The following is a 24,775-nucleotide window of genomic DNA, read 5'->3' as shown; positions in this document are numbered from 1 at the left end:
TAGATTCAGTGTTGAATTATTGGAGAGTTTTTATTCTTTAAAAGAAGAAAGAAGTATCAAATATATAGATGTGAAATTTACATATGCTGCTGCTTATTAAAATGATCACTACTGGCATACAGAAAGTAGACTAATCGTTCAGTGGTGATCCATGAAAGGTTGTTTAAAATGTTCCACTTCTCACTTCAACAGTTTGCATAGATGTCTTCGTTGGAGAGATTCTTTTTGAATGTGCGTTCAGGGTTAATGGTGTAGATGGCCTTATCTCTACATGCCTTTGACTGAAGCTGACGGCTTTTCTCTGTACTTGAAGACACATTGGCGTAAATGTCCTCATCTTGCTTTGTTTCCTGAAATGCATTAAAAAATGAGCTGCGAACTTGTACAATTTGTTAGCTTTATGATAATTCTCTCACAACAGAACATTTTTCTGACAACAATGATAAACTCACAATGGTGTAACACTTAATTGACAGTACAGTATCAGCCCAGTATTATGAGGTCCCATTTGTGCCAAAATTGAGTCGACTGCTTTGTGTATTTGTATTTTGTACTTTTGAACATTTGTTTTTGTCTACTTGTTCAAATAAATTAGTATGTTGATGTGAATGTTCTCTGTATGTTTGTTGTCTTCTGTCATCTCTGTCTCTATATATTTAAATGACAGAAGCAGTCTACAGTAAGGATGATAAGTACAGATAAGTACGCATCCAGCTATGGCGAAAGAGTGACCCCTGACCCGACATAGGATGTAGGAGTATCGTGAGCTTAGATGCCTCTCGCTGTTCAAAGAAATAGGGCTGGGCAACAAACTCATGCTCCTCTTTTCTTATACTGAAATCCTCCAACATTTCTCTTTAAAAATTCTTGTTTTACACTTCTAATTCTTGACCGCTATTTTGTTTTGCTCTGTCCTCTGTCCTTTCGTGTTCGTCATTACATCATGCGTCGGGTCAAAGGTTACTCTTCCACCGCAAATCGATGCATAAGGCTGTCTGCCGGAAGCTAAATATTATAAATAATATATATATATATATATATTATATATATATATATATATATATAACGACCTAAATTCCGGAAAAGTTGGGACGTTTTTTAAATTTGAATAAAATGAAAAATAAAAGACTTTCAAATCAAATGAGCGATAGAATTTATTCAAAACAGAACATAGATAACATAACAAATGTTTAAATAGAGAAATTTTACAATTTTATGCACAAAATGAGCTAATTTCAAATTAGCTCATGCCTGCTACAGGTCTCAAAATAGTTGGGGCGGGGGCATGTTTAACATGGTGTAGCATCTTCTCTTATTTTCAAAACAGTTTGAAGATGTCTGGGCATCAAGGTTATGAGTTTCTGGAGTTTTGGTCACATTCTTGCCTGATATAGGTTTCCAGCTGCTGAAGAGTTTGTGGTTGTCCTAACACCTTTATATACCTTTCAGCATTCATAGTGCCTTCCAAAACATGCACCATCAGAGATGCTGGCTTTTGAACTGAATGCTGATAACATGCTGGAAAGTCTCCCTCCTCTTTAGTCCGGAGGACATGGCGTCCGTGATTTCCAACAAGAATGTCAAATTTGGACTCGTCTGACCATAGAACACTTTTACACTTTGAAACAGTCCATATTTAAATGAGCCTTGGCCCACGGGACACAACGGCGCTTCTGGACCATGTTCACATATGGCTTCCTTTTTGCATGATAGAGCTTTAGTTGGCATCTGCAGATGGCACGGCGGATTGTGTTTACCAACAGTGGTTTCTGGAAGTATTCCTGGGCCCATTTAGTAATGTCATTAACACAATCATGCCAATTAGTGATGCAGTGTCGTCTGAGGGCCTGAAGACCACAGGCATCCAATAAAGGTCTTCTGCCTTGTCCCTTACGCAGAGATTTCTCCAGTTTCTCTGAATCTTTTGATGATGTTATGCACTGTAGATGATGAGATTTGCAAAGCCTTTGCAATTTGACTTTGAGGAACATTGTTTTTAAAGTAATCCACAATCTTTTTACGCACTCTTTCACAGCTCTGCCCATCTTTACTTCTGACTCTGTCTCTCTAAGACATCCCTTTCATAGCTAATTATGTTACAGACCTGATATCAATTCACTTAATTAGTTGCTAGATGTTCTCCCAGCTAAATCTTTTCAAAATGTATTGCTTTTTTAGCCATTTGTTGCCCCTGTGCTAACTATTTTGAGACCTGCAGCAGGCATCAAATTTGAAATGAGCTCATTTTGTGCATAAAATTGTAAAATTTCTCAGTTTCTATTGTCAATAAAATATTGGCTCATGTGATTTGAAAGTCTTTTTTGTTTTCATTTTATTCAAATTTAAAAAACGTCCCAACTTTTCCGGAATTCAGGTTATATATATATATATATATAATTATATATATATATATATATATATATATATATATATATATATATATATATATATATATATATATATATATAAAGAGCATATATCCATATATATATATGGATATTTGGAAATATAGATATTTTTCTTACAAAAACCCATCGCTTCACTTTAGAAGGCCTTTATCACCCCCCTGGAGCTGTATGGATTACATTTATGATGAATGGATGCACTTTTTGGGGCTTCAAAATCATGAGCGCCATTCACTACCATTATAAGGCTTGGAAGAGTCAGAATATTTTTTAATATAACTCTGATTGTGTTCATCTGAAAGAAGAACGTCATATACACCTGACTGTGTGAGGGTGAGTAAATCATGGGATAATTTGAATTTTTGGGTGAACTATCCCTTTAAGAGAGATCTATCAATCTGACAGTTGATGCAACTCACTTCATGAGAAACATATGGCAGAAAAGATACTTACACTTATGTTTGGTTTTTTGCACCTGCATAAACCAAAAAAAAGGAAAACATTCTCATTTATCTCAAATAATGTATAAAATATTTTATATAACTTAAATATCTAGCAGGATCCTACCTTCTGTACATCAGAATCATAAGTGCAAATATAAGCAATAAGAACAGTACTATAACTGTGAGGAAAGCAGTGAATGATATGCCTGCAAAAACAAAGAGAACAAACAAACAAACATGCAAATCATGGTCTTTGTGCCTGTTCACTACATCTGTTTAATGTCTCAACATATGTAATATCTTTTTTCTCAGTCGCTTTGGTTCATTTTTTGAAACAGTCTTAACATTCTTTAAAAGGGGGTATTACACACAATTTCTGCCAATCTCATTTTAATCTTGAGTACATATAGAGTAATATTGCATCCTTCAAATCTCCAAAAAATCTTTAGTTTTATCATATTCATAAAAGATAAATACACTAAACCGAGTCTTTCCGAAAAAAGCAGAGCTCCTGGAGGCGTGCCTGCCGTCAGTGCCGTGGGCGGAGCTAAAGAGTCACAAGCGCTCGCAGCTTTTGCGTAGAGATCGTCTGCAAGCTGTGACATCATTATAAATAAAAAGGGAACAAAAACGTTTGTGTTGTTTACATTTTATTAACTTGCGCGCCGATTGCCAACAAAACACAGACATCTGATGCAGCTTTACTCACCACCTGCGATCTGCAAATCCTGAACTGGGACTTGTTTACAAAGCATCACTGAAATCCCACGAACAAACAAACATACGCGCACAACTCTGTTGCTTCGCCGAAAAAACAAACTTCATCCACGGTTCTTTGGGAAGCTGAAAAAGGTCATATTTCCCTCACAACCAAAAACACACTCCTTCGGTGACAGGAGATGCATCTAATTTCGGAATGAAATAGCATTACACCCCCCTTTAAACTGAAAGTGCATTTGTCAAAACTGTTTTATGGTAAATAATGTGTACTGCATGTCTGTAAAATCAAGCACAGACTGACCTGGGGCATTGATCTGTAGGATTGTGGAGTTCACTGCACCATATGGGTTCTGTGCCTCACAAATGTATTCCCCACTTTTCTCATGGGCCACGGTAAAGGAAAGCACACGTGAGGAACCCACTTCTTCCACTATACCGTCCTTCTTCATGAACCACCTGTGGGCCGCTGGAGGGTTGGCATTACTTTGACAGGTGAGGGTTAAATTAATACCAAGCCAGACTGTGCCTGTAAGAGAGATCTGTGTTTCTTTAGGAGGATCTGTGGGTCAGAAAGAGAAGAAACAGTGTGTATTTTCAGAACGACCAAAAATAGAGAAAAGCTGCAAACTGTGTTGTGTTAAAATCTCACACTCCACATTGAGGATGACGGTCTTGTGGCTGAGCAGGGGTTTGTCCTCTCTATCTCGCAGATGGGTGGAAACACAGTTCACCTTCAGGTCATGATGACGGAATGATGGGATGAAGTTCAAAATGCTCTGAACACTATGTGTCCCGTCAGCATTCAGCTGTGTCCATTGTGTTATGTTACCACCTAATGCAGGATCCCATGTTACATTTGGAGTGGCACTGGGGCAAGGGGCTGGAACAGTGCAAGTCAGATTCCCCACCTCACCCTCCCTGAGTACCGGCACAATCACATGCGGCTCGGCCAAGGAATCTGTCAGGATATGGAGAGGAGAAGGAGTAATGGTATTCATTTGTAGAAACTAAGCATTTTCAAATAATAATGGATACACTTTATTTTAAGATGCACTTGTTAAAGTGAAATTATACAAATAAGTACTGACCATTTTTACAGATTTTTTTTATTTTTTACAGTTGCTAAGACAGATTTCTCAATAAATTAATAAGATATCAATACAGTTACACTAGGTGAGAACAGTTAAAGGCACAAAATGTATTTTTTCACCACTAGAGGTCGCCTATTCAAAACAAAGGCGTAGTTTGATGATGCCGAGATTGAGCGCGGAGTCATGGGAGATGTCGTCTTTACCTCACAGCTAGTGGAAAAGAAATGGGATGGGACTCAGGCAGAAATAACGTTCATGGATGAGATTATTAATGTTACTGTAGTATGAAGCAGAGCAGGGCCGAGTGTTGTGGGAGCTGAACAAGGTCGCTGGAGCAGTGAGACTTTTATTATGCCACAGTTGCCGCTTCTGTTTCTTCTGGTCAAGCGTATGTGGGGTAAACCATCGCTCATCATATTAGATACATTTGTGTGTTGAAAATTGTTATAGTGCTACTCTGTGCGTTCGCTCGGCGACACTTGTTGCACACTGCAATAAGCTAGATCGATATTAGAATATCATATTAATAAATGCTGGATGGCTTGTGTTGCTAAATGGCATGCAATTAATTTTAAAACATATTGTCTGATGGAGAAAATGTTGTATAAACGGAGTTTCTTTTGTGGGACAGTCTTCCTGCTACTGTTCAGGGTGATTATAAAACTGTGAAGGAAAGACTAAAAGAGGCTTTCCGAGCCAGTTTATCAGCCCGCCCTCGTGCCCCGCGCGAAAGTTTGGAAGTGTATGCGGCAGAGATCAGCAGATTAGTGGACGAGGCGTTTCCCGAGTATGGCGACAAGGCCCAAAGAGAAGAAAATTTTCGTTGTTTCTTGGCTGGTCTGAATCCTGTGCTCAGGGTTAAATGTCATGAACAAGGAGCAACTGACTTGGAGGAGGCAGTGATAATCGCAGGCCGGTGTGAAAATGCCAGAGACTCGATAAAGACTGATTACATGCCTGTTAATGCTGCCTACGGTAATAATGATGGAGGAGCAGTGGCTGCTGTTCACTCTGTGACTGATAATGGAGGGTTATACAGAGCAATGGATAGATTAACAGAAGAAATGAGAGACATGAGGATGGAACTGATGCGCTTGGGTGACGAAAACCAAAGACTGAAAGCAAGAGTGAGTCCTAAAGCTATGGATGAGTGGAGTGGAGATCGCTCTCAGTCTAGTGGAATGTGCCAGTGTGTCTGCGGGGGTCGTGGATGCCAGTCACGTGTCTTTGCCGCACGGAGGGGTCGTTCACCTGAGAAAAAATATTTCCAACAGCATGATGAGCACACATCAGGTATGGATGATCGTAGTTATAAAGACTCATACTCTGCTCGGTCCCCTGCTAAACGCAGCCCTAGCCCCAGTCCTCGCAGATGGAACAGCTATGAGAATGACTCCAGAAAGCGGGGTGTGCGTTTCATGTCTCCTGGCAGAGCAGAGTGCCGCAATGGGCCGGGAAACAGATTTTAGCTGATGTTGCGGCCCAAACACCAGCTATGCTGCCTGTGGGCCCTGAAATGGACAATGTTGATGATAGTGACCCCAATTCAAAAGACATTAATGTGATTGGGGATGCTGGTCGGAATGTGCTAGTGTCATATGTGAGAGGAGTGATTGAAGGTGTGGAGGTGCAGATGTTAGTCGACTTCGGTTCCAGTGGATCTCTCATGAGTGCAGACTTCCGTATGTCAGTTCCAACACTTCGTAATCGTCCACTGATAAAAGACTATGTGTCAGCCCGTGCTGTGAATGGGCAAATGCTAGATACACTGGGCACCATCACTATAACATTTCAGCTGGGTGCTGAGTCGTGGCAGCATGTATTTCATGTGTTAAGAGAAACCACACAGACTGTGTTGCTGGGCTGGGATTTTCTGTTAAAAAATCATGCTTTGATGGATCTCAGCCATGCTAAGCTACAACTGTGGGACATTTCAGTTCCTCTCCTTACCAGCAAAGATTTCATTCCGATGTGCTGTAACGTGTCGATGGCCACCGCTATGAACTTACCACCCCTCAGTGTGTCAGTTGTGGCAGTTAAAGTGTGTTCACCCAATGCAGCCCATTTGGCGAGTGACTTTGTTGGCTATCTGGAACCCAATGTGGCAGATTCTTCCGGCCTAGTGGTTGCTCACACAGTGGCCACGGTTCACAATGTACTGACCAAAGCTCGGATTTTGAATCCTACTGGACAGGACATTTCATTGAAAAAAGGTATGCACCTGGGTGAGTTTTACTCAGTTGATGACTCTGATGTTCAGCTGTTTCATGTTCCAGCTGATATAACTACAGCAACCATTTCTGGTGTGACGCCTCCAGTGTCGCTGGATGAGTCCCCTATTTCTGAATCTGAGAGAGCTGCGCTTTCAGCATTGCTGTTGGAATTCAATGACATCTTCAGCTCCTCCAAACGGAATTCTGGTAGATGTACGCTAATGAAACATCACATTAGAACTGGTGAGCAGACTCCCATCAAACAGCGTGCATATCGTGCATCCCCTGAAAAACGTGCTGAAATAGAGAAACAAGTGGCTGGCCTGTTAGCGGATGGCGTCATTGAGGAGAGCTGTAGTCCCTGGGCGTCACCAGTTGTTTTGGTGAAAAAGAAGTGTGGCACATGGCGTTTTTGTGTAGACTACAGACGCTTAAACAGTGTGACTATTAAAGACTCTCATCCTCTACCCCGTGTGGATGACACACTGGACGTGTTAGCAGGCGCAGTGTGGTTCAGCACACTAGATTTCTCTAACGGTTACTGGCAGGTGGAAGTTGCTGAGGAGGACCGTGAAAAGACAGCCTTTACGACGGGACAGGGCCTCTATCAGTGGCGGTCCATGCCGATGGGCCTATCCAACGCCCCCGCCACATTTCAACGTTTGATGGAGCTGGTCCTCAGGGGGCTCCCGTGGCACATCTGCATGGTATATCTCGATGACATTTTGATTTATAGCAAAACATTTGAAGAACACCTGTCAAGTCTGAAAGAGGTGTTTTTGAGAATCCAATCTGCTGGTTTGAGACTGAATCCAAGCAAATGTCACTTTGCCAGAGATCACGTGGTCTTTCTGGGCCATGTTGTTTCTCAAAAAGGTCTTCAGCCTGATCCAAAGAACACGGAGAAAGTCTTAAACTGGCCTATTCCACGTTCTCCTTCTGAGGTGAGAGCCTTTGTGGGACTGTGTTCCTATTACAGACGTTTCGTCAAGGATCTCTCTAAACTCGCTGCTCCACTAAATCAGCTTGCTGGGAAAAACGTGCTCTTTCTGTGGACAGCTGAGTGCGACAAATCATTTAACCTTTTGAAGAATGTGTTGTCATCCGATCCTGTGGTAATATTGCCTGACTTCAGCGTGCCATTTAAAATCTACACAGATGCATCCAACTTGGCCGTTGGTGCAGTTCTCGCCCAGGACAGTGATGGACTCGAGCATGTGGTCGCGTACGCCAGCCGGGCATTGAATTCCACTCAGAAACGTTGGTCGTGAGTTGTGGGCTATTGTGTGGGCAGTGAGGGAATTCAAGCATTACATTGGACTTGCCTCGTTTACCATTATCACAGACCATCGACCACTCTTAGCACTTTGGCGTTTTTTTATTGATGATGATTCAACAGGAAGAAGAGAAAGATGGATTCTGGAGCTTGATCCATTGAATTGGGTCATTGTGCACAAAGATGGAAAACAGCACAAGAATGCTGATGCGCTTTCTCACCGCCCTGATACACCTGGCCCTAGCGAGGCAGAGGCCAGTGTTGTGGGGGTACTGGAAGTGAATGTGGTGAGTTCTAATCAAAAAGACTACATTCAATGTTCATCTCAAGTCACTGATTCTGCAGGAGATGCGACTGTTGAGGACTCACTTGACAATTCAGACAGTATGTCTTCCATGAATGCTTTGTCTCACAGCTTATCAGATATTAGGGCAATGCAGCAGGCTGACCCCGATATTGAGACTGTTTTGAGTTGGGTGATGCAATCTCAAAGACCATCCAGGAGAAAATTACAAGGAGCTTCTCAGTGTTTACGGAAGCTTTGGACGGAATTTAACCGTCTCTCTATCAGAGATGGACTGTTATGCCGCACAGTTTTCTGTCCCCTCACAAGTAGCCCTGTAGTCCAAATGGTTGTTCCCTCTGCTTTAATATCAGATATTCTTTTGCAGGTGCATGGGGCCCCAGCTTCTGCCCATTTCTCTTCTGTGTGTGGGAACGTGCGAGACAATTTTGTTACTGGCCTTCCATGCACAGGGACATCAAAGCTTGGTGTGAGCAGTGCAAAGCATGTCAAACACGACGCGGTCCGATTCCAACACATTAATTCAAAACAACCTATGGGTGGGTCCCAGTCAGTGCGGCCATTTAAAAGAGTGGCTATGGACATATTAGAGCTGCCTGTGACTTCAAAAGGCAACCGGTATGTGCTGGTTGTCGAGGACTATTTCACAAAATTTGTCAATTTCTATGCTTTGCATAATCAGTCAGCACAGACAGTGGCTCGTTGTCTGTTTGAGGACTATGTTCTGATTCACGCGTTCCAGAGACATTACATTCGGACCAGGGTCGTCAGTTTGAGGCAGAGGTGGTTCAGAATCTCTGTCATCTGCTGAACATTAAAAAGACACGCACCACTTCCTATAATCCGAAGTCGGATGGTATGGTTGAGCGCTTTAATCGGACTTTGATTGATCAACTAGCTAAGACTCTTTTGACCTATAGAGGGGAATGGGATGATTATGTGAAGCATGTGGCTTTTGTTTACAACACAACGACTCACTTCACCAATCGTTTCACACCTTATTTCTTGACCCACGGTCAGGAAGCACGAGTCCCTGCTGATGTACTGTTACCCACTCATGCTCTTGACTCTCAGATGTCAGCATCTCATGCTGAATTTGTTTCCTCGTTGCTGACTAAAATGAACTCTGCCTTTAGCAGTGCAAGGATGCACGGTGACGCAGCTCACGACCGTCAAAAACTATACCATGATGTTGGCTTACGTCAGTGGTTCCCAACCACATTCCTGGAGTACCCCCAACACTGCACATTTTGCATGTCTCCTTGATCAAGCACACCTGAATCAAGTCATCAATTCATTATCAGAGACTCCAAGACCAGAAATGGGTGTGTCAGACAAAGGAGACATGGAAAATGTGCAGTGTTGGGGGTACTCCAGGAATGTGGTTGGGAACCACTGGCTTACGTCACCAGCCTTATGATGTAGGTGCCATGGTGTGGCTCCATAACCCAGTTGAGAGCCGCATGAAGCTGTCACCCCACTGGAAGAGACCTTATAAAATTGTACAAGTCATGGACTCAGGTGGGAAACAAGGACTGACTTACAGGATTGAAAATCCTTTTGACTCTGGGGAAAGGGGTAGTACACTATAATAGGTTGCGGCCTTACACATTGCCTGTGTCTCCTCTGTCACAGAACCGGACACTGTCTAATGCTCAGGACTCACAGCCCGAGTCTCTTTCCCTGGAGTCAGGAGTTTCTGGTGGAGAGGTGTGTGTTCCTCCACAGGTGGATCTAAGTGTGTTGTCTGACCCACCGTGTTCAGTTAAGGGGTCTGTACCAGACATGAGTAGAACTGGGAGGGTTCGTAGACCTCCTAGTCATTTAAATGATTTTGTTTTGTATTGAAGGGATTCTGATACATAAACGGGGACGTTTATTTTGTGAGGGGGGGACGTATGTAACAGATTTTATTTGATTCTGTCATGATGTATTAATTCTGTATGTTCTGGCGCTCGTTGTGTATTTGTGTGTGCAAAGTATTTTTCCCCCTCGGGGCTTTCCGTATATAGGTTTGGGGCATGCGCACTTTTTGGGTACTGGAGTGCCGCGGGTCTTTCAGGTGGATATACATGTGTGGCAGAGAATAAAGTAAAAGAAAGTTCAGACGATTGTCGTTTATTGTTTTCTTATTTCCAAGTATTTTAGGCGAACCCTACACGAACGCTCGGTGACAATATAGTTTTCATGGTAAAACATGGTACCCGTGGAAAATCAAGAAAACAAGATTCATGCAATAAGACTAACAGTGCTGAGTTATATAACAATGATTAGTTTTCTGTCAATGAATGTATTCATACAGTTGTTCCCTTGTCTAATAAAACATGTAATATACTAAAGCGTCTTTTCGTGGTTTCTACAAAATAAAACCGAGGGTAACGCAGGTATGATGTCATTGATAGGCGACGCACAGCATGGTCCATATCCTGGTTAAAATTGCTTATTTCTCTAGATTTAAACATTCTTGGAAACATTTGGGATAATGTATACACAAATCAACAAAATATATAACACTGTTCAAGTGGTTTTGGGATATTTTAATTTTGGATATTGTGCCTTTAACATAGGAAGTTCCCTTGAGACTGATGAAAAGAAAGCTTTTTGTTTTCCCATGCCATGAAGTTACATTGTTACACCAATAGGAGGCGCCAAAGGAATGTTATTAAAGATGCTAATTCATTAAGTAACAAAGCAAAGGCAGGATGGGCAGTATTTCAGATACATGTGGGCTTATTTAAAAAATGTAGGCCTAATTGATACAAAATACAATTTAATAAATTGTAATTTGTATTTAAATACATTTAAGTTTAGTATCTTTGTATTTTTAATATACATAAAATACTTGCAAAGTCAACCTCTTCATTAGTCTCTTAAAAAAAAAAAAAAAAAGCTGCAGTTGTACGACTGACCTTGAACACACTCAAAACACCCCCACTCAATATAGAATTCAGAAATCGCATTGGGCTTTTTTGGGGCTATTTTTGTTTTGCAGACCTGGCAAGGGGAAAAATAGTCTTAATAGTTTGTCTTAATAATTAAAGGCACAATATGTAACAATATGTAATATTTTTTTTTATTAAAACATCCAAAAACCTGTAGCAAATTAGCTCAAAAGGGAAATATTCATAATTAAAGGGTTAGTTCACCCAAAAATGAAAATAATGTCATTTATTACTCTCCCTCGAGTCGTTCTACACCCGTAAGACCTTCATTCATCTTCGAAACACAAATTAAGATATTATTGATGAAATCTGATGGCTCAATGAGGCCTCTATTGAGAGCAAAGCCACTCTCAAGGTCCATAAAAAACATATTTGTAAACATATTGTACTAAAAACATATTTGAAACAGTTAATGTGAGTTCAGTGGTTCAATATTAATATTAGAAAGCGACAAGAATACTTTTTGTGCGCCAAAAAAAAATAAAAAAAAATTGACTTTTCAACAATATCTATATGGGCCGATTTCAAAACACTGCTTTACGAATCGAATCAGTGAATCGGAGCACCAAAGTCAGGTGATTTCAGCAGTTCCTCAGTTTAGCTCTTTGATGGGAGATCTGAAACACTAATTCGAAACAAAAGCTCAGAAGCTTCATGAAGCAGTGTTTGGAAATTGGCCCATATAGATATTGTTGAAAAGTCAATTTTTTTTTTTTTTTTGGTGCACAAAAAGTATTCTTGTTGCTTTATAATATTAATATTGAACCACTGAACTCACATGAACTGTTTCAAATATGTTTTTAGTACCTTTATGGACATTGAGAGTTTGAATGGCTTTGCTCTCAACTGAGCCATCGGATTTCATCAACAATATCTTAATTTGTGCTCTGAAGATGAACGAAGGTCTTACGGGTGTAGAACGAGTAATAAATGACAGAATTTTCATTTTTGGGTGAACTAACCCTAATTATAAATAGTTATGAATAATGTTTATATAAATATTAAATATTTTGTCGACCTGTGTTCTTATATTGTCCCAGATGTTTCCAAGAATGTTTAAATCCAGAGAAATAATACAATTTTAATCAGGACACGGACCGTCGCCTATCAATGACATCATAAAGACGCTTAATATATTATGTTTTAAGGGAATGACTGTTTGGTTACATTTATAAACAGAAAACAAATTATTGTTATATCGCTCAACATGTGTAGTCTTACTGTTTGAATCTCATTTTCATGATTTTCCACGAGTAGGTACCATGTTTTTATCATGCCTCAGAGAAAAACACTATATTGTCAAGTGGCTAACACAGCATAATCAGATGCAGCTTTATTATTAGTAACAGTAATACAGATTTTTTCCATCATACGTTTTCCAATTAATTGCATGCCATTTATCAACACAAGCCATCCAGCATTTATTAATGTGATATCCTAATATCGATCTAGCTTACTGCAGTGTGTCATAGCAGCCGGCGAGCAAACACACAGAGCAATGTTATGATTTCCAACACCCTAAAATGTATCTAATATGATATGCGATGCGTCACCTCGCATACACTTGAAACGCACTGATATACTGGATTTGATACAGGCATAGGTTTGTATCAATGTAGTGTCATCATGTACTTCAAGTAATGAGATTTCACTCTGTGAAAAACTTCAAAAAGCAGTTCTCCTCTGCTGTCAAACGGAGGTGTACATTACACTTTTTGCACATCACTTTGGGTGTTCCTGTGCACCCACCCTGCATCTTCCCTTCTTATCTCACACATTATTTGTCAGTGTGAGGTATTGTTCAAGACATCCTTGAAAAGTACCTCTTATCGCACAACGACACAACAAAAAGAAAAAAATGTGCAAAATAAAATAAAAACTTAATAAAACTTTATAAAAGGCTTCTCTAAAACACATTTCATACAAATTTTTTTTTTATGTACAGTTCATGTACATAAATAATATAATCTCAAATTATAAGAAAAAGTTTCCGTTGCCTGAAGGCAATGCTGTGTTGTAGAGGGTTAATAATCTCATCCATGAGCATGATTTCTGGCCGAGCCCTGTCCTGATTCTTTTCCACCGGCTGTGAGGTGAAGACAACATCTCCCATGATTCTGCGCTCTATCTCGGCATCATCAAACTACACCTTTGATTTGAATAGGTGACCTCTAGCAGCAAAATGTACATATTGTGCCTTTAATCGGTTGTTTGTTTTTATCAACCAGTCAAATGTGTTTAAGTATTTCTACTGCTTGCTAGGACTGGGTGATATGGCAATATATACAGTATTGTGGCAATGATATCAATTTAACTTTTTTCTATAGGCATATCGTTTACATATCACAGTATGCAAACATATCCATGCATCCTTTAGTGGGCAGGAGTTATTAACAATTGTAATTTTTCATATGCTTTTTACCTGTATTCTTGTGAAATATGATGCTTATGGAACATGATATGATGTTGGCTTAAGTGGTAATGTTTAACAAAGTGTTAACATAGATGTTATAAATATAAAGAGCAAGATATGGTATGGGGAAATGCAAGATGTATGTTAAAAACATGTCTGTGCTAACAATTTGTCTCTTATGCAGTAGAGCCGGAGTTGATTTTTGCCACAACAATTGGTGTCAGAAGTGGGATTCCTTGGATGTGCCTTTTGGACCCGAGAGCGGACGGTGACTGATCATCCTGGACTTAATAGTAGTCTCAGCCTTACCCCGAATAGATTAAGGGATGAGGGGCCGACCGCCAGGGTCCAGAGGGAGACACCACTGGAATCAGAAAACGAACCCAGGTGGCTACACGACTCTCTGGTAAGAGATAAATTTACATTTTATGGGGAATTAAGAGTAAGTGTGATTTGGTAAAATTTGGAAGATTAGGAAACAGGAAAAATTGAAAAATTTATGATTTAAGTGATTTAAATATGAGTTTATGTGGGTAAAATAAGTTTTTGAATAGAAAAAGTGAAAAAAGGGGAATTTATGATTTGGTAAATAAGTAATTAGGAACTGGGACGAACCATTTTGGTGGCTCCGGCAGGGCTATGTGGTTGCGGTCTGGAGGGTTTTGTGGGATTGAGATCGACTGCAGTAGTCAGTAATAGTACAGTCAGTGACAGTAAACATTTGAATTGTGGTGTACAGAGAGGCAGTCTGTGGAAGCTGGGGGGCAGTAAGAGCGTTTTCCACGGTGGAAGATTTTCAATCGGTGATACCCGTTACCGATTTTGGGGTAATAAATCTAGGCTGGGTCACACTGAAACAAATTTTGGGATTGAGCCCAACTACAGCCAGGGTTGCTGTAGTTTATAAATTTATGAAGGTGTGACAGTCTGAGCGCTCGAGTCTGTAGTGATCTGAGCAGTGAGGCTCAGCCCGTCCAATTTTGGGATAAAAATTGGATCTGGAGGAGACGTCCACCAGATTATTAGGTGCGCGCCGAAAGGAAAGCCACGGGAGTCAGAAAAGGAGAACCAAAATGGGGAATCCCAGAGCAAGCTTGCAAAAAGTGTGTGTCAAGGGGACATTGATAAATTAATTAAGTATCACGATTTCCCAGCAGAAGGGACATTAAGTGTAACTCGGCTCACAATGATAAAAGCTGATGTAGAGGCAGAAAATCAGGTGAAAGCGGGCTGCTGGAAAAGAAAACGTGTGTAAACTGTGCTCAGACAGTGAACTGCTGGTTGCAGGAAGCAGAAAAGAGAGAGCGGAGAGCTCTGCAGAAACAGTTAGTGCAACCGGTAGAGGAGGAAGTGCAGGATAAAGAAAAAACCTGAAGAAAAACAGAAAAATATAAAACATGATAAAAATGAAGGAAAAGTTAGTTAAGTATTGTGATTTCCCAGAAGAGGGAACGTTGAGTGGTCATAAGACTTGAATTTGAAGAGAAATGCGATTTGGGGATGTTGTGTTTGTGTGAGAGCAATGTGTGTGTGTGAAATGTAAGCAGACAATAGATTGTAGGCTAGACAAAGCAGACAGAAGGGAAAGAAGGTTAATGAACGTAACTTACAAAAAAGTTTTGTTTATTCATCCATTAAATGGATGCATGACATTAGATGTCTAGAGAATTACAATTTATATAAGAATGATTGAAGGAGAAAGCAGCTATAAGGCTGTCAGTCCAACCAAGTTGGTTAAAATAATATTGTGGTTCTGCAAAACAGTAGAAACTATATTGATGATATGTTTTGCATCTGAAAACTAACTATTTGATAGTGAGATAAGTGGCTATGATGAAGGGAAATATAGCAGGAAAACATTTTATGAAAGTGAAAATGAAAAATTCTAAAAGAATGTTTCACTTTGGGGAAAAAAGGTTGAACAGTCTCAAGTATGTTTTTATGTGATGAGCGCATCACTATCACAATGTAAAATGACTAAAATGATTTTGGACCTCTAAATGTTTGGTTTTTGATGGTCAAAAGTAAAATGGCAGAAAAATGAGACTGCCAGTTGTAACAAAGACTCAACCTGACTGGAAATTTGTAACCTCTAATTTCCATGATGTGTGAGGTATTTGACTTCATGGTAAAGCCCATTCTTTATCTATCCTATTTAGCCTGCTAAAACACAGGGTCTATCCCCACAGAAAAAGCCTAAAGAATTTTCTAACTTTCTTCACAAATTTAAGAGTGTGATGTGAAATGAAGTAGAAGTAATCATTAGTTATCAATGAATGATAAGAAGAGGGAATTGTTGTGAAATTTTAATTTTTCATATGCTTTTTACCTGTATTCTTGTGAAATATGATGCTTATGGAACATGATATGATGTTGGCTTAAGTGGTAGTGTTTAACATAGTGTTAACATAGGTGTTATATATAGAAAGAGCAAGATATGGTATGGGGAAATGCAAGATGTATGTTAAAAACATGTCTGTGCTAACAATGTGTGGAAAGTTACAGCCACTAAGAGATGTTCCAAATATGGTAAAAGGACAGAGGCTTCGGCCTTGGAGGTTAAAGATATAAAAGTGAGGGGAAGCTTTCTTTCTTGGTCTTACACTCTGCAGCTACTTGTGTTTCTGTATGACCTGTCTGACCTTTCATGCAAGAAATAAAAGCTTTAAAGACAATTGGACATGTTTTTCTCTTATGCAGTAGAGTCGGAGTTGATTTTTTGCCACAACGCACGTTAGAGCAATAAAAGAAAATGGGCGAATGAGTAATAAAGAGCGGGACGGGCTTTGAAGGCTTAAAAGAATTGTTAAAAGTGAAATATGCCACAAAAGAGAACTCATATTCAGTAGTCGCACACTTCTGTGCGTGGCTAAATGGACATATACACACTAAAATGTCCAAATCTGAGTATTCAAACACAATCGGGCCAGTCTAAATACCCACACTTGTGGTCTTTGCACTTGGCTACTTACATGAATTATTTGCTGTATTTGAAGTGTTCAAGTAGGTGTGAAGACCACAAGTGTGCATAGTACTTTTCATTACCCTATGGGAAACATTTATAGTGTTGTAAAAATGCAAGTGTTTACAGAGCTTTATTTTGATTAATACATTGCATTTTAAAATAAACTTCTAAATGTCTGTTCAGTAGTTCCTATAACAGATGACACAATTTAGGTATTCTAATTAAGTGATAAAAAAAGTAGTTGTACAAAATACACACTCATCTTTGCAATAAAATGTGCAACACTTTGTTTTACTACCAAATTATGTGTAATATCTAATATAACTTATTTTAATTAATTTAAGAGTAATGTCAAGACCACAAGTGTGGTATTTGGACAGGCCCTTGGTTTATGTCTTGAGTGAAGTGTTGTGTCCCAATTCGCAAACTGATACTACACCCTAAAAATATGTGCTCTTTTTGTGGAGAAAAAGTACATACTTTTGAGTGTCTAACAGAAGGGTAAGCTTTGGTACATACTATCATGTCATAAAATTGCATCTTTAACAGATGCTCTGTTAAAGGGTTAGTTCACACAAAAATTCTGTCATCATTTACTCACCCTCAGGTTGTTCCAAACATTTTTTTTTGTAATGTTGAACACAAAGGAAGATGTTTTTTAAAGAATGTTCTGTTCTAAAGAACAGTTCTGGGGCACCATTGACTTCCAAAGTATTTTTTTTCTACTATGGAAGTCAATGGCGGCCTGGTTACAAACTTTCTTCAAATTTCCTTCCTTTGTGTTCAACAGAACAAAGAAATATTTACAGGGTTTGGAACAACATGAGGGTGAGTAAATGATGACAGAATTTTCATTTTTAGGTGAACTATCCCTTTAATACATGTGTTGACATTCAGGTAGGACATTGTATCATTGCATTTGGAGCAAATGCAATGATTGAACAAACATTTTATGGTCCTATGCCTTCCAGATGATATATACATTTTAAAACATTTAGGCCACTTAACTTAGTGTGTTGCTAATGTGAAGAGAATTTCAACAAGCATAACAAAACCTGCAACCAGCCTACCCTGTCTTAAAAGTGACAGCAACCTACTGATGCTGTCTATATCACTAATGAACAACAAAAGACAGAGAAAATCACTTGATGCTCTTTTCTGAACAACTTTTACAGTGAAGACTAGTTTATTTTAGCTTTGATTACTTTATTCAATTTTTTGAATTTTGAATTACTTATGTTAGGATCTACGTAAATATATGTTAGGATCTACGTTACCCATGTAAAAGGCAGCGCAATGCTTCTAACCTGCGCCCTATTTACTCCTCTTCTAACACTAAGGGCCCTATCTTGCACCCAGCGCAATTGACTTTGTACACCGACGCATGTGTCATTCCTATTTTGCACCCGCGCAAAGCGCGCTTTTCCCTCCACAGAAGCACGTCGCTAAACTAGTGAAGGAACTTGCGCTCCCTGGGCGGTTCAGCGCAAAAAAGGAGGCGTGTTCCGGCGCAAACAATCCCTGGTGCTATTTTGCTGTTCCATTAAACAATTGCGCCACTGACCAGAAAAAAGTCAGTGGCGCGTTGCGCGTTGTTCATTATGCTATTTTAAGGGCGCATGCTTGACCATAATGTATAGCGTGCACAACGCGCATACACTTTGCTCATGTAATCTACACAGATGCAACAGTTATTTTTGCAAATCATATGTTACACTAAAAAATATTAACACATGAGATGACGGAAATCATTGTGGTGTGTCACAAAGATGTGAAAAAAACAGTTTTTTGGGTGGGTTTCTCCCATCCCCATACAACACAACTTCTCTGTCTTTCACTGCTCTTACAAGAACATCAGTCTCCTCGGCTGTGAACCGCTCCTGGCGTGCGCCTGGTAAATACGCCATAATAGCTAATAGCAATCCATAATGAAACTTGCGCACCTGCTTTTAAAGGGAATGTTGGATGACGCTCTGATTGGTTTATTTCACGTTACGCCCAAACCACACATATGAATAATGAAGCTACTTCAGACCAACCCATTTTAGATTTGCGCCGGGCGCAAGAGCCGGGAAAATAGCAACAGCGCCGAGACCCGCCCACAAAGTTACTTGCGCTTCGCGCTTTGACACTTGCGTTTCAGATCGTTAAAATAGGGCCCAAACACTTCTCTCTCTGTCTCTGTGGGTCTATGGAATTGTCAGTCAGCATTTAACAAAGCTGAATTCATTCCAGCCTTTGCTACTAATTCTTCTCTTAATATCTTGGGCTTGACTAAGACCTGGATTCGTCCAGAGGACTCAGCAACCTCTGCTGCTCTCTCTAACAACTTCACTTTCTCTCATACCCCTCGCCAGTCTGGGAGGGGTGGGGGCACAGGTCTTCTCATTTCTGACAGTTGGAAATACTCCATTCATTCCTCTCTTTGCAACTACAATTCATTTGAGTTTCATGCTACAATCTCAATTCCTGTCAAAATCCATATCGTAGTAATTTATCGCCCCCCAGGCCAACTGGGTACCTTTGTAGAAGAACTGGACATGCTGCTGGCATTCCCAGAGGATGGTAGCCCACTTGTAGTTTTTGGCAATTTCAACATTCATCTAGAGAAGCCTTATGCTTCAGACTTCCGCTCTCTTCTTGCCTCATTCGGCTCATCAAGTACACACACATCTCGCAACCAACTTGATCTCATTTACACACGCAACTGCATGTCACTGACAACATTTTGGTAAAACCTCTGCACATTTCCGATCATTTATTCGTTACTTTTAATCTACAACTCCCCATTTGCTCACCATCAACCCCTCTACCAGTTACCTTCAGACGAAACCTGCGCTCTCTTTCTTCTTCTGATCTTTTCTCTGCTGCCTATCACCCTCCCTTCCCTCACCCACACAATTCTCCTCTTTGGATGTGAATACAGCAACAGACACTTTATGTTCAACCTTAACTTCATCTCTAGATAGAATCTGTCCCAGGCCCGGACTGGCTAATTGGGAGCACCGGGAGAATTCAGTTTATTTGGCCGCGAGGGCCGGTGTTGTCATGGCACTGGGTTGAAATATGGATGCTCTAGAAACTGTGGACGCGGCCAAATGTACTAAGCTGAGTAGCCTAACTGTTTCCTAAAAACCATTCAGTGACGGATTTAGTCCTGGATGGCCCAGGGCGACACGGGACACCCGCGCAAGAAAAAACAAACGAATGCGCGATCGGGTTTTTACCGCTCATTTGCACGCAACGTCAATGATATCATGTCACTCTGTGGGTAAAATAACCTAGTCGGGAGGGACTTGGAGTGTGCGCTCGGAGAAGACAACTCACTCAAAAGTATACGAGAAGAAGGGATGAGGTGACGTCTGTAGGGACAGCGGGACAAGTTCTAAATCAACGCTAAATTATGGTAAGGCAAAAGGTCTAAGCCACCGGAGGCCGATTTAAGTAACGTAAATAAATAAAAAGGAAGAGGGGAAAACATGCAAAAGATAAAGGCATGTATGCAGCTTACTCATATCGTAATAATAGTAGGCAAATAATAAAATATGGCCTATCACTTATGTTATGTTGCTTGCTATGCTATTACACATTGGCCAACAATATTCATTTTTCTGTCCAACTAGCTTAACCAGACAGTAAAATGTGATTTTGTAACATGTAACTTTTTTTTTTTTTAAAACAAATGTCCTACTTTAATATTTTACTGTAAAGTTGTGCAATTTTGTAGGATTTATGGTATTTTGTGTTATTTATTTGCCTCAATTTGTAATAAATGAAGTATATACATTTACATAAAATAGCAAAATTTTATGTTAAATCCACTTTAATAAAGATCTACATTTCTAAATTACATTCATAGTGATAGACATGGAAAATGAGCCTGGGTTTAGTGGACAATTACTGCCATCTACTGGAAAGCAAACACTTAATTAATTTAAAATTAAAATAACATGAATTTTTAACTACAGCCACTAGGTGGCTAGAGAATTAATCAATGGTGCACATTATAAAATCATTATAACTATAAAAATAACTCTATATCAAATTTTAGCATTTTTTGTACTATCATTTGTACTATCATGGGTATTTGAAGATATTTTTGAAAAATACAATTATTTACAAGGCTGTAGAGAACAGTGCACTATTGCAGACTTATATACTGAGGTTTTAATTACATCATTTTAATATAGTCAGTCGTGAATTAAAGTGGGCCGGTCTAAGGCATGAATCTCCAGGGCTGAAAATGAGTCCCAATCTGGCCCTGATCTGTCCTATGTCATCCAGGCCTGCACGTGCTACTCCCTTTAATCCCTGGTTATCTGATGTTCTTCATGAACATCGGACCAAACTCATGGCTGCAGAGAGGAAGTGGCACAAATCAAAAGACCAATCGACCAATCAAACTCTGCTCTCATCCTTTTCTGCTGAAATTCATGCTGCTAAATCTTCCTATTTCCACAACAAAATCAACAGCGCTTCAAACACACGCACACTTTTCAAAACATTCAACTGTCTCCTCTGTCCCCCTCCACCCAGCTCATCTCTTACTGCTGATAATTTTGCTAACTTTTTCACTGACAAAACACCTACTATCAGCAGTCAGTTCTCCGCTCCACCCACACAGGAACTCAGATCAACCACACACACAGCCACACACCTCCTCTCTTCATTTTCCCCCCTCACTGGGACAGAAGTATCTACACTTCTCCTCTCCAGTCACCCTACCACCTGCCCGCTTGACCCCATCCCCTCACACCTTCTACAAGCCATCTCTCCCACACTTCTACCATCACTCACACACATCATCAACTCATCCCTCCACACTGGCACTTTCCCTAACACATTTAAGCAGGCTCGGGTAACCTCACTGCTTAAAAAACCCACATTAAAAACATCACTTGTAGACAGCTACAGACCTGTTTCTCTCCTACCATTCATAGCAAAAACACTTGAACGAGTTGTTTTCAACTAGGTGTCATATTTCCTCTCACAGAGCAACCAACTGGATGTCAATCAATCTGGTTTCAAGAGTGGCCACTCGACTGAGACTGCACTGCTGTCGGTCACTGAATCCTTGCGGATTGCAAAAGCTAATTCCAAATCATCAGTTCTCGTTCTGCTCGATCTATCTGCTGCCTTTGACACGGTGAATCATCAGATCCTTCTATCCACCCTCTCATCACTGGGCATCACAGGTACTCCACTTCTCTGGTTTGAATCCTATCTCACAGGAAGGTCTTTCAGGGTTGCCTGGAGAGGGGAGGTATCCAAAGCTCATCAACTGACCACAGGCGTTCCTCAGGGTTCAGTGCTTGGACCCCTCCTCTTCTCCATTTACACTACATCACTTGGTCCCATCATTCAGGCACATGGTTTCTCCTACCACTGCTATGCTGATGACACACAACTCTTCCTTTCATTCCATCCAGATGATCCCACAGTAGCTGCTCGAATCTCAAGCTGTCTGGCGGACATCTCGGCATGGATGAAAGAACATCATCTACAGCTCAACCTGGCTAAGGCTGAGCTTCCTGTCTTCCCAGCCAATCCGACTCTAAATCATGGTTTCAGCATCCAGCTAGGCACATCCTCAATTACCTCATCAAATTCCACAATTACCACTGTAGTCACATTAATTTTTTCAAATACGTCTTTAGTAGCTTTCAGGGCATTTGAACGTGTTAATTGTCTTGCTGTCACTGAGCCATCAGATTTTATCAAAAATATCTTAATTTGTGTTCCAAAGATGAACGAAGGTGTGGAACGACATGAATGTGAGTAATTAATGACAGAAATTTTATTTTTGGGTGAAATAACCCTTTCATTTTTATCTTTGTACTTATTTTTCCTATTGCTTGTCATTTGTTTGTTTTTATTTTATTGCTGATTGCTTAAGAACTGTTTAAGAACTTTTTTCTTACATTAGTTACCCCCAGTATTGCTTTCTGCTATGGTATTGAACCTGATACTGGGAATAGTGAAATTTCACTAGTTATCTAAAATTTCGGTATCATTAAAACCTTATTTCCAGAAAATAAATTACTATTTCATGATATATTGTTACTGTGAAATTACCCTATTGTGATATAAGATTTTGTTCATATTGCCCATCCCTTCTCCTAGCTAGCAGGAAAAGTTCCCACAGTTTTACAGTACATGCAATTTATTCAGTAGTGTTCAGCACAAGTAATAGGCTGCAGTGTAACCTGGACAGAAGTGAGTATAGAAATGGCACACAGACGACACCTCGGTCACACCCAGTCTTTTTGAAAAGTTGGTCGTAGAGGTAGGTGAAATAAAAACAAACGTTTCTAAGCAGTTGTACACACCAAATTATGCTTTGCATTCAGAACAGGTCCAGATATACTTAAGCCTAATAGTCATGCTTCACTGAATGGCCAATTTCACATGTATTTTATACATTTTTCAAAATACAAAATACTGTATTTATATGTAAATCCTTTTTTTTTTTCCCCACACAGTATTTGGTATTTTATGTTGATACAACATTTTGTAGTTTTATATTTAAATACATTTTCATGTATTTATGCCCATCTCTGACCAAGGGACTGAGTGAACAACAGATAATTCAGGAATGAAACACAACTACTGTGTTTTGGGAGCAAAAATACACAAAATTAATTTGACCTAAAATGTAATTTGCTCAATATTAAGTTGATTGAATTGTTGTAACTAGTTGAGCTACTAATATGTGCCCCATTAAAACTTGGAACATTTTTCAAAGATTTGATGACATGGACCTCTTAAACTGAAAACACTTGTTGTTAGTGTCTTTGATTATTATTGAAACATTTGCACTCTCTTACCTGACACACTTATCTGCACAGATTTTGTTTCCTTCATACTAAAGCCCTCATATTGAAGCCTGAAGAAGTAGCGATCTGAATGCGAGCTGGTGAGATTCATCATGACAGAAGTGCAGTTTTTCTTTCGTAGATCCCCCACCATCTTCATCTGAGGTTCCAGCTGACGGTGAGCGTTGGTAAAATTATCTGTATCATAGACTCGCCACAGAGATCCTCGTAGCCATGTTACTACTGGTGAACGGTCAAGAAATACTTCTTTCTCCTTTGAAATGTTGAATTGGCAGGGAATCACAAGGCAGGAGCCGCTGGTGGCTTTTAGGGTTTTGGGGTACAATGCTTTAATGCCTGTCTGACACCAAGCAGCTGAAATACAAATGTGCTATAATCAAATGTAATATCTATATACATTGTGCCTCAAAAATATTTTGACAATTAAGCCACAATTAACATTTTATAGGCTACATGTCTTAGCATTATAGGCTATATATACATTTATATTAAAGAAAATAGCACAAGTACACTTTTCAGTCAAATCATTTCTCTCAATGAAGCTTTTTAGATTTCTAAATTAACTTTCTGGATATCACACTTTATAGAACATGTTCATATACATGAACATGTTCTAAAAGTTTGGCATCCTTGGTTCCATGAAGAACCTTTAACACCCCCCACCACTTATTTGTTTGAAGATCTAATACAATGATTTTCTGACATTTTCAAATAAGTGTCCAAAAATGTCCAAATATTTTTGGGGTCATTGTTAATTCACTTATATTCTTTAAAAAAAGAAAAGAAAAGAGAGAAAAAGACCAACCTGATAGAATGGAGCAGAATACAAGAAACTCTGCAGGAAGCATTCTGAAAATCACCTGTGGTGTATTTTAGAAATAATGAAGATTAAATGTACAGTTTATAAGCATCTATTGTCATTTGTCTTGACAATTGTAGCAGTTTACAATTAAATAATTTCTATTTTAAAACAAATTTGATAGTTTACCTAAGAGACAGCAACCCAGATAAGAGTGACCTTTACTTCAGTTGTGGCGAAAGTCACAGTGTATCACCGGAAACCACCCGTGAACTGGGTGAGTAGTCCCACCAATAGAATTTACTTTAACACTGATGGATGATATCATTTACATCAGCAAAGAATGTTGCACGCTCCGTTAGATTGAG

At 39.7% G+C, this 24,775-nt stretch overlaps 1 protein-coding gene across 2 annotated transcripts in view; it reads right to left on the bottom strand.

The window, feature by feature from the left end:
* Positions 1–24,775, bottom strand: part of LOC137022567 (myelin-associated glycoprotein-like) — a 24,995-nt gene extending 220 nt beyond the window's left edge. Inside the window, exons 1-8 of one of the 2 annotated variants that reach the window (XM_067388962.1) lie at positions 24,597–24,775; positions 24,414–24,468; positions 23,600–23,962; positions 4,218–4,526; positions 3,870–4,127; positions 2,973–3,054; positions 2,859–2,880; positions 1–350 (exon numbers count right to left, since the gene is read on the bottom strand). The exon at positions 1–350 is cut by the window's left edge and continues 220 nt beyond it. In XM_067388962.1, the coding sequence (XP_067245063.1) occupies positions 186–350; positions 2,859–2,880; positions 2,973–3,054; positions 3,870–4,127; positions 4,218–4,526; positions 23,600–23,962; positions 24,414–24,456 (1,242 nt within the window). In that variant the 5' untranslated portion in view covers positions 24,457–24,468; positions 24,597–24,775 and the 3' untranslated portion in view covers positions 1–185. Of the gene's footprint in view, positions 351–2,858; positions 2,881–2,972; positions 3,055–3,869; positions 4,128–4,217; positions 4,527–23,599; positions 23,963–24,413; positions 24,556–24,596 lie in introns of those variants that run through there. The other variant, XM_067388963.1, reaches the window with a different exon arrangement.

Source organism: Chanodichthys erythropterus, chromosome 7 (genome assembly GCF_024489055.1).
Source record: "Chanodichthys erythropterus isolate Z2021 chromosome 7, ASM2448905v1, whole genome shotgun sequence".
In the NCBI taxonomy this organism is placed as follows: Eukaryota; Metazoa; Chordata; class Actinopteri; order Cypriniformes; family Xenocyprididae; genus Chanodichthys; species Chanodichthys erythropterus.
Note: the sequence above shows the minus strand (reverse complement) of the source record. Positions and strands in the feature narration are given on the sequence as shown.